The 13,558-nt window shown below is 46.9% G+C and overlaps 1 protein-coding gene across 2 annotated transcripts in view; it reads right to left on the bottom strand.

The window, feature by feature from the left end:
• Positions 1-8,713, bottom strand: part of ITPRID2 (ITPR interacting domain containing 2) — a 42,832-nt gene extending 34,119 nt beyond the window's left edge. For both annotated transcript variants that reach the window (XM_040603630.1, XM_040603631.1), the window contains exons 1-5: positions 8,591-8,713; positions 7,960-8,239; positions 7,768-7,816; positions 2,347-2,396; positions 1,435-1,491 (exon numbers count right to left, since the gene is read on the bottom strand). In XM_040603630.1, the coding sequence (XP_040459564.1) occupies positions 1,435-1,491; positions 2,347-2,396; positions 7,768-7,816; positions 7,960-8,179 (376 nt within the window). In that variant the 5' untranslated portion in view covers positions 8,180-8,239; positions 8,591-8,713. The remainder of the gene's footprint in view (positions 1-1,434; positions 1,492-2,346; positions 2,397-7,767; positions 7,817-7,959; positions 8,240-8,590) is intronic.
• Between the last annotated feature and the right edge of the window lie 4,845 nt (positions 8,714-13,558).

Here is a 13,558-nt window from a genome sequence, read left to right as displayed (position 1 = left end):
GGTTGTTCCCTTGCTCTCGAATGGGGTGCAAAGCCCAGCAGAAACACCTGCATCCTTACCCAGGAAAAATCAACCAGCGATTCTATTATTGGGACCTTTATCATCTGAAAAGGAGGGAAACAACCTTCTCCCTAAATAATGCTAAAGGCTCATAAACCCCAGAAATACTTGGGAATGATAAGGCAAAAAAAAAATGAAAAGAAAAAAGTGACATGATGTTTTAAAATGTACTGACTCTTGTACTCTTGATCATACACTCAGAGCTTGGATTATCATTACAAAGAAACTTTCCCTATGAAATCTTTGTACTGCAGGCAATCTAACAAGTAGAAAAGACTGTCAGAAAGAAAATTTAATCCTATTTAATCTATTGCAGTAAAGGACTCATTTACTGCTTCTCCATCATTATCAGATCAAGGTCATCAGATCAACTGTTTTCCTTAGAAGCCCTGACTCTTTAAAAATTAAAGACATTTCCTTCCTCCAGGCCCTGTCCCACTACTTTGACACCACTGGCAAGACTGCTGTGGAAAAAAGGGCTTTCTACTATACAAGTTTTGACACTTTGAAAAAGCTATAATTCAAAAATCACTAAAAGCTAAAGTGGGGGAGTGGCTTTGCCTTTTTGTTTTTCTTTTACAGTGAGAACAGACATTGTCTTATATCCTCTATCCTCCAGATAACCCCAGGATCCAGGTTGTGAGACTGTCTTTTTGCTATTTTATTTCAAGACGCTGCTGTTAGAACAGGATCCACAGTGCTTTTGTTTGTTTATGAACACTTCTAGCCCATAACCAAGAGACGCTAGAAGTACTTTTCTACAAAGAAGTCCACCATGAACAGCCACATGTCCTTCCCCCTAAAAAGGGGAAGAGAAAGAAATGGCAAGCAGCTAGCAACAGCAAAGTGGGTATCATGGCTGATCCAAAGTACTTACTCAGCTTTGGGGCTTTTCATTTTCAAAAGCACTTAGCCCTTAATGGGATTGCCTCTTGGCTGACAGAATTTCATTTCTCCTTTCAAAAGCCCGCACATGGCACTCCCAAGGGATTCAGTGGAAGTGGGGCATGATGGCTGCCAAGAGTAACCCATGGACAAGAAAAGCAAGTAAGAGAAACCACTTTCTCAGAGCCTCAGTGAGTGCTCCAGGCTGTGCTGCCACTGTGGGCATTAAAATGAGAAGGCAGAAGTGAATTCAGGCCTCCCTCTAACCTTCAGGTTAGACCAGAATGTTTAACACTAGCGACAGTCTAATAAACTCAAAAAGGAAATCTTCCTGCATTTTTCTATGTGCTTCATGCTGGGTTTCTGGCCAGCTTTATCAACTAACTGCCTTTGACCAGAGGGAAACGCTGTCTTTCAAAATAAAAATCAGACGACTGAACATAATGTTTTTTTTCTCTAGAAAAAGAGTCATAATCCTGCCACACCCACCTTCGGCTCCCAGGGATAAGTCATCTTCAAAACTTCCTCCATTTCTCACCAGCATGCCTGAAAATGTACAGTTAACAGTTCAACAACTAGAATGCTGCAATGTTTTCTTTCCAACAGCTTAACTACAGATATTAGCAAGACACTTCGGTTGATACAGCAGGATATAACCAGACTGTATTTACAATCCCTGCATTACTCATACAGTAAAGATGCACTAAGAAGTGAGAAGTCACAGTTGAGAACACATAAAAAATTATTTTAAAAAAGAACAACTACAACACTGCTTTAGTTTTGCCCTCAGAAACATCCCTGAGTCAACCTGCAAGCCAATTAATTGCAAGTGGGAACCTGGAGGTACCACCCAACACATCTGTGCCTTCTGCTGCTACATTATCTATCCTCCAGACATCTTACCAGGGTGATCCAGAGTCTAAACCCAGCATAGGCATTCCCCTCGCTCTCCCTGTACTGGATTAAGAGTTGAAGCAAAGATTCCAGGCCCAGCAAGTAATTCCTCTGCACCCTGTCACTACCTGCACATTCTCGCTGTACTTTGAACTTCAGTATTTGGACCTGCTCAGATAGTAAAATTTTCAGGTGTGGCAAGCAGAGTTATTAGTGGCAGAGACTGCCTAATGCTCACCCTCTCAGAAAGGAAATTACAACATGCCCATTCTGCACATTTTTGGGGGTGTTTTTTAGGGCTTTAACTAAACTCTCCAGAAAGACTTATTCAAAATCTTTTCCCCCTTCTCCAGCTTCTCAGGCACAATTGCTTCACACAGAGAGTAACTCAGCAACACCAACTAGGCTGTGGTTTGTGCCACCGCTAAAGAGTGAGGTCTCAGGCGAACATCCACGAAAGCACAGTTCCCAGCAAAAGAGATTTCAGTAGGTAAAGCCTTTCCTTACCCTTCAACAGAGGATTGCTTTGCTCATCCAGGGAGGCTCCCAGAGGCGTTCTGAAACCACAGAAGAGATTAATACTACTTTAAAAACTTGCTGCTTCATGTCCTTCCTTACAGTGTGTAACAAGCGTGTGATAACAGCAGTTGTCCCTCCCTCCGCCCCCAGAAAGCACAAACATCTGAGGACTGGCAATAACTTCCTAAACAATCCCCAGCCCTCTGAACAAATACTCCTTGTAGGGAAAAACAACGAAACAGGTTAATAATAACTGCAATGCTCAAACACCAGGCACCAGCACAGCTTCAGGGTCAGCAGCCCTCTGTTGAGGAAAATCATGGGCTTCTCAGAAAAACACCCAGAAAAAATGAGCATGGGGTTTTGAATGGACTAATTCAATCTTATTTATATGACAAAAACTGTTGCCATTTTTCTACACATTTAAAACTTCTTGGAGAAAGGGGTGAAAAGCTGTATTTGGTGATCAGGACCAAGATAAAACCCTTGATAGCTATGTTAGCTGTCACTTGCTAGTTCTGATACTTGATAGACTCTTCATGTCGGCTCTTATTTGGACGACCCCTCCTACTGCTGCTCCCTGAAGGGCAAGGGATTTGCTGAACCTCGTGGTGCTCAGAAGGAGCAGCAGAAACTGCATGAACAGCAGGTCTCTAGGTTCACACATCTTGTCTCTGAGACACGTTTAGCCAAAGGCCTGTCACTATTAAGTAACGCAGCATTAATTCTCAAAGCCCAAAACAAATTCAGAGATATAATACTCATAAAGAAGGGGAAAGCAGATGATTTACATGCCCATATTATGTAAGTTTCATTTGGGTCTTTAATTAGACAAACATATAAACCTGCCCAAAGACCTGAAAGTAAACAGTGCTCTGATACGGTATTTGTTTTGGTGCCATGGCCAAATTAAGCAAGGGAAGTTTGCATCTGTTTTCTAACAGACCTTACACTTCACAACCTTATTTTTCTTTCCTCTCTGAAAAGAGTTTATTCTCTCCATGTGTGGCCTTCTGATAGGAAACAAGCTCACTTCATTGTATCTTTCATGAAGCTAAGCAAAGCCCTGCCACGGTGAGACACCAAGGCAAACAGCCAGAGCATCCAGGTGCACAACTGTGTTTCGGGTGACAGGAGAGACTCTGCCGAGGCCCAGATCTCCCAGGTTTCTGTGTCCCTGTTCTGTGAAAGTTTGAAAAAACTTAGGGCATATTGTCTAAACCTGTCACGCTACAACAAGCCTTATGTTCTGAAGTAATAACTATGCCAGTTGTTTACTCTGTGGCTTTGATGGGTGCGCTCCCATCTTTCTCCCTCTCCTTCCCTGGTGGCTACTTCAACGTCTCTACCTTTTCGATGCAGAAACTTGCTGGCAGTGACTTTGACAGCCAAGGCCACTGCTGCACACACCACCTGGCAGAAAACGGTAAAAGCAACCATCAAAGCTATCATTTTCTTTCAGAAATTAAGTCCATCACCTCTACAGCATGTTAGCAGCTACCAGAAAAGCAGCCCTGTCAACCACCCATCTGCTGTCCTGCTTGCGCTGCTGCACGCAAGCACAGCTGCCTTATACCCCCTGTCTTTTAATAACTTGCATTTAATAACTAGACACAATATGAGTTTAAAGGAGTGACAAGTAGCTGCACAAAAATCATCCTGGACAACAGCACGAACAGCTCTGCCTTTCCATGCCAGGCTGTTTTTCACCAGCAAGGCCCATGAGCTCCATCTCAGCCCCGTGCACTCAGGCAGGGTCGGGCTGGGGGGACCCTTCACTTGCTGGGCTCTCAGGATGAGGTCTCCCAGCCGAAGGTGCGGAACGGCAGGTCCCCAGCACATCCCTGCAGCCTTCGTGTGGCAGCTGGGGAGGAGCAGCATGGGGAGGCCAACAGCAACCCAAGGGCAGCCAGCAAAGAGCAAAGAGTTAGTAAATGGGTGTGTGTCAGGATCAAGGGATCCTACGGCTTTCCATTTGCGTTCACTCATTTATTGTTGTATTTTAACATACATGGCAATAACTTCTCTCAATATCGGTCTACAAAAGAACAAACGGAACTCTTGATGTCCACATTACCATGGGAGGTAGGCACTGAGCAGGTAAGAGGACCATGCACAGCCTCAGGGCTTCCTCTCATCCCAGAGGTTTCTTTACTCAGCTACCTGTTGTGGTAGGGTGATCTTCAGGAATGGGACAAGGGTTTTGCACTGTGCTGTGAAAGTGTTTAGATCTCAGCTTTTAAAGCCTTAATTGGGCAGAGGCCATGTTTATTTTAAACTTAAAGCAAAAAATCTCTTCTTTCTGAGGCATTTCAAGAACTCACTTCCTGCACATCTACAGGAGATGGCTCCTAAATACCTCCTGCATCCCCTGTATTACTAGCAGAATCTAAATATACTCAATCAAAATAACACAAGTCACCACAGTCGACAAAAATTTCTTCTTTTCTATCAATATAATACAAACACTTGTGTTTCCTGTCTTAGCTTTACAGTAGTTACAACGAAAAACCTTTGTAAGCTTTCTTATTACTTCAAAAAGCCTTTACAAAGTACCAGGAAGAGAGCAAAAAATGCCTTTCTCAAAGGCATGTGATTCCCAAAACATGAATGAAACAGAAACTTTGGGTAGCATCCGACACTTCTTAAGCCTCCACAATTCTTATCACAGTATGACACATACTTGCTTGTTTCTTTTGCTGTGATCATTTTTTTAAAAAAAACTAAAAACCTGCATCTACCAAGTTAAATAGCATGGGATATTAAGAACCTTCCTCTCTCCTCCAAAGTAGATGTGAAACAGAGATGCCAAGTAATAAGAGCCCTAGACCTCTAAGATGAATATCAAGGGACAGCTAGTAATTCTTTTTATCCATATTATAACACTGTGGATGCTTTTGGAAACAAACAAAGGAATAAATCTTATAAGCTGATCTATTTATGCAGTAGGTTGATACTAAGTTTTTTTGTGCTGCTGCCAACTCAAACCAGAAAATGAGATTTTTAAAGTGCCAATTTTCTTCTGATGTACAACTCACAAAAGCTTATAGAATCTCAGACAAAATGGGAAGGACTGCTTTTAAAAAATATGTAACAGAGAAAATACTTTATTTTCCTAACTGAATGTTCACTTGTAGCAATGGTTATATTTTTACAACAGAGCTTTGTAACAATTAAAGCTCCACAGCAAAAAGTGTTATTAAACAAGTAAGGATTTTCAAGGACAACAACTGTAAATTTCACAATTCTTTTTTTCAAGTATTCTTTTTTGAACAACACACTACAGTATCTGTAGGGCTATTCTGTCATCTGTTGACACTGTCCACTTTTCCTATATACATTGTTATCAAGAAACAATCAGTTCAGGGTTTTTATACATACAAACATTTCGTAACATTGCAAGTTGAATAATCATTTTACTGCACACACTAGCTACTTCTCACATGTGTATTAGATACAAAGAAACGAAACCATTCTGCAGTTATAAAATACAAGGACTGCACCACTGCAGGCAGCTGGGATTGCACCTCCCAGATACGAACCGTATATGAATGCACTCTGCACGTCACGGAGTCAGAGGCTAACTCTGGTCTGAATAGCTTGGTTACTTTAAGAGATCTTTAAAAAAAACACAGATTTTATCTTTCTGAGGAGAATACAAGATTCTTCTGAAAAGATCTGCAACAGTAAATAGTTAATACTTTAAAAGACTTCTGTGGAAGGGCCACAATAGGTTTCACAAACACTTATCAACTAAATTTGCATCTCCATATTAGCGAAAGGGTAAACTTGTGCTCTATTGCCTTGTGTGTAAAATAACAGAAATACCATGTAAAATAAAACACCCATATTTTGGGAATCAACTGCCAGAGATGCAAACATATTTCATAGAAGCATTTGGTGCCAGTTTTAACAACAGATACTTACCAGAGCACAGGAATAAAACTGCAAGCTTTGCGTTACTACTCAAGATTTGTGACCATCCATTAGATGTTCACGTTGTCAGTTTGCAGTTTCGTGCTATGGAAATGGTAATGATCACAGGGCCAGGGAAGATTCTAGACAGAAATCCTGCAGATACGGAGATAAGTGGCACTGCAGCATTAGGAGGAATTTCTCCCTCAGGGGCCTCTTCCCCCTCCACTCCATTTTTTTCCCTCCCAATTAAAAAATATTTCTAATAACATACTGAATTCATAACACTTATTTTTAAGGATATATTTTGCCAGACCAACAGGACACCAGATTTCAGGTAAAGTTCGAAAAAATCCTCTCCCATTCTGGCATTCTGGAAGAAAGGTCTGTCAGGTCTTAATATCACATTTTTGGGATACAGTACAACTTCAAGCCTCTTGCTGCCAACACCACCTCCAAGGTACAGCCTGTAAAGATCCAAGGAAAACTATACCAAGGACCCTGTAGTTATAAAGGAACACGCGCTTCGGTTACGGGAGTAAGCTCAGTGATCTGCTTACTGGATCAAAGATCACAAAGGCACAGCTAACGGAGAGATAAATTTTCATCCTAATGTAGCTGCTTCTAAAAGAAGGAAGCCAGAAACCTTCAGTAGGGGAGGTATTGAAACATCATTGTTAGTTAGTGGAAAGCTAATTGTTAGCTTTTCCCCATCAGCTCTGGCTCCAAAGGCTGCCTGGATTGAACGGAGAAAAAGACAGGACAAAAGCAGCTGCTACTGGATGTAGCATTTATGCTTTTACGTGACTGAGGATGAAGAAAGAGTAATGTCATCAGCCTGTTCCAAACAGCAGGGAAGTATTTTGTAACAGAAACATGGAATAGATACACGTCTCAAGCTAAGGGTGGCAGGACACCGAGAGAGACTTGGATAAATCAAGTTAGCCTAAATCGTGCCATCACTCCTGAAGAAACACACAGGCCACTGCCGCGGGGGCACCGTTGCTTTAGCTCTGCAGCAACAACCAGGCAGGGCAGCAGGGGAGGCTTTAACCTGGAGCCCCTCGGTGACAAACTGAGCCGCTTCCCGAACAGCGCTGCCTGCCTGACCCTTAGCGGCTGAAGAGCTTCAGCCTCGTTAACGAGGCCAAGGGGAGAAAAGGTGCCAGCGCCAGCTGTCCCCCGGCCGCCCCTACGTGCGCCCCTGTTCCACCCGTGACCCCGGCCGGCGGTATGGCCCCCACCGAGCCGACGGGTCTTCTTGTCCACGAAGGGTCGCGACATCGCCCGCGGCAAACACGGCCCCGGCGCGCCGAGGTGCCCGCTAACCGGCGGGAGGGGAGGCGGGCGAGGCTTCCCGCCCTCCGCGACACGGCGCCGCCCGGCCCGCGCCCCGCCTGGGGAACGCCGGCCGCGGGGCCCGGCCCCACCGCAGCGACCCGCTGGCGGGAGCCGGAGCGGGGCGGCGGGGGCAGGCCCGGCGGGAGCACCCACCTGCAGTCCTTCAGCCATATCGCGATCTTCTCGTTGGGAACGCTGTGGCCTGAGGGCAGAGCAGGAGAGAAAAGCCGCCCGTCAGCAAGAGCCCGCCCGGCGGGGCCGGCCCCCCGCGGCCGCCCCCGCTGCCGCCCCGCGGGGGTCCCGGCGGTCCCAGCGGCCCGCGGGCTGCCGCCCCCCGAAACCCACCTGCTTCTGCTGCCAGCGGCAGCTCTCCGCCGGCGAGGTCCTCCTCCTCCTCCTCTTCCTCCTCTTCTTCCTCCTCCTCCTCCTCGCCGCGGGCTAGCGCCGCCGCCGCTGCCGAGAGATCCTCCGCTTCCGACGCCTGCCAGGAGTCCCGGCTCTTGGCCCAGGCCTTCCTCTTCTGGGTGGCCCCCTGCCACTCCTCCGCCGCCGGGGGCTCCTCCATCGGGACGGCGGCGCCGGCGGGGGGCTTCACGCCGGGAGGCGAGTGCCGGAGAGAGCCAGCCTGCCGGGGGAGGGAAAGGGGAGCCGTCCCGTCCCTCCGTCCGGGGGCCGCGATCGGGGACGGGCCGCCGGGGGGCGCGGGGCCGCCGTCGGCGCAGCCCTGCGGGAGCGCTGCCGTCCCGCCCCGCGCTCACGCCCCCACCCGGCCCGCCCCCCAGACCCACTCACCGCCGCCCCCCGGCTTCCCCCGGACGGCCGCTCCCAGCCCCGCAGGTGCCAGCAGCGGCCCTGCCGCCGGGCCCGCCCGGCTACCGCCGCCGCTGTCCGGGGCGCAGCGGGAGGGCAAGGGGCTAGGCTGTGGTGGGCTCGGCTCGGCGCGGCCCGGCCCGGCGCCCTGCCCGCGGCTACTCACATATCGCGCCGCGGGGCGGCGGCGGCGGAGGCTGCGCCCGCCCGGGCTGCGGACGGCGGCGGCTGCGACTTCCTCATACCGCTGCGGGGAGAAAACTCGGCGGCCACGTGACGGCAGCGGGGCCGGCGGCAGCTCGCCTCCTGCCGGGCCGCCCGCACCGGCCCGCGGCCGCCTCGGGGCAGGGGCGCGGCGGCCGGGGGCCGGGCTGGCCGGGGCCGGGGCCCGGGGCCGCGGAGAGCCCCCCACGCCGGGCCTGGCAGGGCGCCGGGGCGCTGCGTGGGGGCAGATGGTACCAGCCCAAAACAGATGCGGAGCCGGCGGGAGGGCGTCCGTGACACTTTTTCCTCAGGGAATGGGAGTGCGGGGCGAGCGGCGGCGGCGAGGGCGGCCAGCCTGGCCGGGCACGCACTGCTGTGTGCCTCGTTTTCAGGGGCGTGAATCAGTTAAGCCTCTGCTCGGGCACAGGCAGTGTCTGCGGGGACACTGGCGGCGCCAAACAAGGCCCCTTGCAATCTGAGATGCACTTGGAGCCTTTATCGTCGGCTGCAGGACGTACGCGAGCAACCAGAATCCATGAAAAACCCAGCAAAAGACAAGGCCCCGTGTCTGGGAAGGTGTCACACAACAGGCCGCTGTCACTCTCGGGGGTCTCACGGGCTGTCTCCTGCTTGCCCACTGAGATGGCCAGCTGAGGCCTCTGCAGCGAGAGCCCGGTGCCACCCTGCCTTGGCTGCACCCAACCTGGCGGCGGCCATGGCCAAGGCAGCCCCACGGGTGCTGAGGGGCTGCTCCACGCCAGTCCCGGGGCACAGGGCCCAGCCGCTGCCCTGCCTGGGGTCAGGCTGTCACCTCCCCGCCACTGCCCAGTGAGCCCTGTGCACCCAGCCAGACCACCTGCTGCCGTGGTGCCTGGAAGAAATAAGGTTTTTTTTAAAAGTCCTTTACAGCATCTTCAGGAAAAGATGCTGAATGACCAAGCACAAGCAGCAGAAAGGACCAGAGTCCTCTGGAGGTTTGGCTGGCACGGACAGGCAGGCACAGGAGGTGCCTTTTGTCTAAAGGCAAATCTGCCTATGGGAAAACCAGGTTAATGGTGCTCGATAAATACTTTTAATTTTCCAGTTCTGTAGTTAAAGCCTTTCAAGGAATCTCTATGACATTTTTCTCCTACCAAAAACAAAACAAAACTAAACCAAAAAACAAACAAAAAAGACAAAAAAAAACCCCACAACCCAAAACAAACCAACAAAGAATTCATGAGAACAAAACATTTCTTCTTTTTCCTAACCCCTCCAACTCCACTACTTTACATATATATAGCCTTCCAAAGATTAATTTCTCCTCATCACACAAGCCATTTTCCTAAACACACTCTAATTTTCTGAATGCACTGTATTGAAATTAAAACTGAAGAACAGTAGCACAAAGTGTATTCGTATCTAATCTGTCACCAAAAGTGTTCATTGCCATACGTATTTCATGACAGTATTTTTAAGAGAAGAGCAAACTACAACTGAATCTTCCTTGTTGATCCTCAAAACAATCAACATTTTCTCAGCAGGGCATGTTTCACACCCTACGTGTTTTTGCATAAGCTAGTACAGGGCATGTCCTGAGCCATGGGTGTCCCAAAGCACAAGTCTGAGGGTCAGCACGTGTCCTGCACCCTCCACCACCGCGTGCTGGGGCTTGGCCTCCAGCTGACGTTCCTCACAGGTGTATTTATAACACTGGAATCTTAAAATCTGATTTTTTCTGGGTTTGTTGGCAAAAGCCTACCACAGCATTACTTCAACATAATGGCCAGTATTTCTATTTGATGCATATGAATAAATAGATGTATCTATTGGAAAGGACTCTTTGGGGTTAAGCTGTCTGGGTGAGAGCTGCTGTGGAGGCTGGGGTGGGGGGGGTGGGGAGACCCGGAGAAGTTTAACCCCTGCTGTTGTTTTCTGCCTCACAGGGAACACAATAGCTTCTGGGAAGTAACAGTTTCGCTGGCACAGCTAAGGGTGAACAGTTGCAAGCTAAAAGCAGCTACTGTATGCCTTGCCAATACATCCTTAAGGAGTTCTTAATCCACAAATTACTGACATTATTGTCTATAATTGCTCGTCTGTTGTGACAACACTTATTCAGAGAATGTTTGAAGTGTAAACAGCAGCCAGTAGCTTTTTGCAATGAAGTCCTGCCAGGACGGCACCGAGCTCTCTCTTGTACCTTCATACCATCCCAGCAAGTCCCCTTTTGACTCTGTATGAATAAGGATTGCACACTCAATATTAATTAGAACTATTTATATATATATATATGTATATAATATATAACTTCTTTATAAGGAAAATATCTGGCTTGTTATTTCTTTCAATACTTGTAACCAAAAAATGGTTTTGTTCTGTAAAAAAAGCTTCTCTTGCTCAGAATATAATTTTAGCTGTACTTCAAAGAAAAAAAATCCTGTCACATCATCTGTCATTTAAATCAGACCAACTTTTTTTTTCCCAAATTATTTTTGAAACTATTCAAATAAAAAAAAATTCATAGGCAGTAATTAGATAAAGGAGAAATTGTGGTTCACACTATGTTATAAATTCCTAAAGGAAGATTTATAACCACAGCACCACTAGCAGTACTGCCAGGCATCACAGTAAAAAAACACACATACATTTTAAGAATAATAAGAAAGAACTGTCACAGCTGTAATCTGGGTGTTGGCCCTGAATACATAAATCTGTATATAAATACACACACATAGAGATACCATTTAATCCCAAAGAACACCACTAAATCACTGTCTTTTGTTCTTAAAAGAGCAAAAACCTTTGAAAAGGACTTAATCCAATTTTGCCTGCAAAAGATTCTTTCAGATACGGGATTGTGTAAAATAATACATTCCTACATAACTCAAAAAGATGTAAATGAGGTGCTTCCACTGATTCCCTTGGGGACTTGTTCCAGTGTCCGAGGGTGCTGTAAGTAGCACTTGCCTGCTGTAGTAGGGCTGGACTTCCCCATGCTTTAGAGCAGATCGTTTCCCTGCTAGATCTGTACGTCAAGAGATCCTTCACTGTTCAGGAAAGATTACACAATTTATCTATATTCCTCCATACAGTATAGAGGGACAGGGAAAAGCCTCTGGAAACCAAAGAAGTGTTTACAGGCTATTGCAGCTGGGCCCTTGGTAGCATGGTCAGAGCCTGCACTCCTTCCTCTGCTGCCTCCCCAGGAACTACAGACATCCAGTGCCAGAGGATGGGAGCAAATGGGATCAAGAGGTGCTGGTGAGGACTGGACAGGCCAGATTTGGAAGTCATTTCCTCTGTTTTCCAGCTCAGCAGAGAGCTAAGCCCACCGCCCCAGAACGCCCATCTGCAGCCGGACAAAGTGCTGCCAACCAGCCCCCAAAGCCCCACCGTGCAGATCTCACCGCAGAGGGGATGCTATGACCGCGCAAGTGGATAGCACATACAGAAGCTACTAGATAGGGTAATCAGGAATAGGTTTACACTCAAAAAAAAGAACAAAACCAAACCAGAAAAACAACCAACCAAGCAAAACACTATGTTGCTAGTGCCTTCCTTTGTAGAAGAAATGGGAGTAATTTTAAAGGCTGTAGCATTTAGACAAGTGGTGCAATAGAACAAAAACCTTTTGTTGGGCTTTCACATGGCAGTGAGAACCAGTTCTTGACAAGGGGAGAAACTCCATGCTACTGCCCAACCTAGGTCTGATCCTGGGACTCGCAGCTCCAAGTTAGCGATGTTTCATGACCACAATTGGATTTCCATGTTATTGGCTTTTTCCAGACAGAAGAGAGGAGGAGCTAACAAATACTTCACCTCAGCAAGCATTGTAACAAAAAATATTCCTACATAGTAACACAACTATGATAAATACTGTGCAGTTATTTGCTTTGGCAGGGTCTGTGTTTAAGAGCAGGAAAATGCATGAAGAAACACACAACCCAGTGTCATGTACATCTTTAAAGTTTCCACAGCTCCATTTTAGTAAATGCACTTTGTTAAATTAAGCAATTCCTTTCTGAGCCAAGATTACTTGAAAAAAAAAAAAGAAAAAAAAAAGAAAGTCTACTGAGGCCTCTGTTAAATGAAAAAGACAACCCAGCTGGAGAGGGGTAGTACCTATTCCATGTCAGGAGAAAGGGCCTGCTGCTGCCTTTTGCAGTGTTTGGGTTCAGGTGGCCCACTGCAGGGATGGGCGGTTCGGTCTCCTGACTTTTCTATTACATATCCTGCATCTGCAAATGAAAGCAAAAGGCTGGGAGTCAATCTCTGCAGAGCTCCTCTGAGGTGATGGTGGTTGGGAAGGTGCTGCTGCCTTTCTTCACATTGCTCCGGCACTTCCCAGCTTCCCCAAGTGTACCTCGCCTCCCTGGTCCTTCCATTCTAGTGATGGCAGGAGACTGACCAGCACCTCTTTCTCCTGCATAGCATCTGTAGGCTGCTTCTCTCTGTCAGTGGAAATGCCTCTTTTTTCCCCGCCTCCCCCCCACTTTTTTTTTTTTTCCTTTTTTTGGAAATAATTTTGGAAATAATAGGCCATTATCTGTTGTTTTAGGCCTTTTGAGAGCCTTGTCTCTCTCACAATGCTGACACCAAGCATACCAATAATATCTGCTATTTTAGACCTTTGAGGATTTTCTTAACACATTTAAAGGCGGAAACCTCACTTGTTTCATATAATCACAGCTTGCAGGAACCAAACTGAGTAACTGGAATACTATATTGCTCAGGTAGAACAGAGTGTCTCCTTGTATCCTATGAAATACATACACCATGAGATAATAAATAATGAAAATGATGCCATGAAACAATAATATTATGCATTTCATGGGGTTTTTTTATATTTTCATTTTTAAAATTACATATTTAAAGTGAAATGCTGCAAGTTAAAGATAATGACATCTGAAGTGCCATTCAAGTATCTTTCTCCATAAAGAAGAAAATC

This window comes from Falco naumanni, chromosome 8 (genome assembly GCF_017639655.2).
Source record: "Falco naumanni isolate bFalNau1 chromosome 8, bFalNau1.pat, whole genome shotgun sequence".
Lineage (NCBI taxonomy): Eukaryota > Metazoa > Chordata > Aves > Falconiformes > Falconidae > Falco > Falco naumanni.
This window is presented reverse-complemented; position numbering and strand designations above follow the sequence as displayed.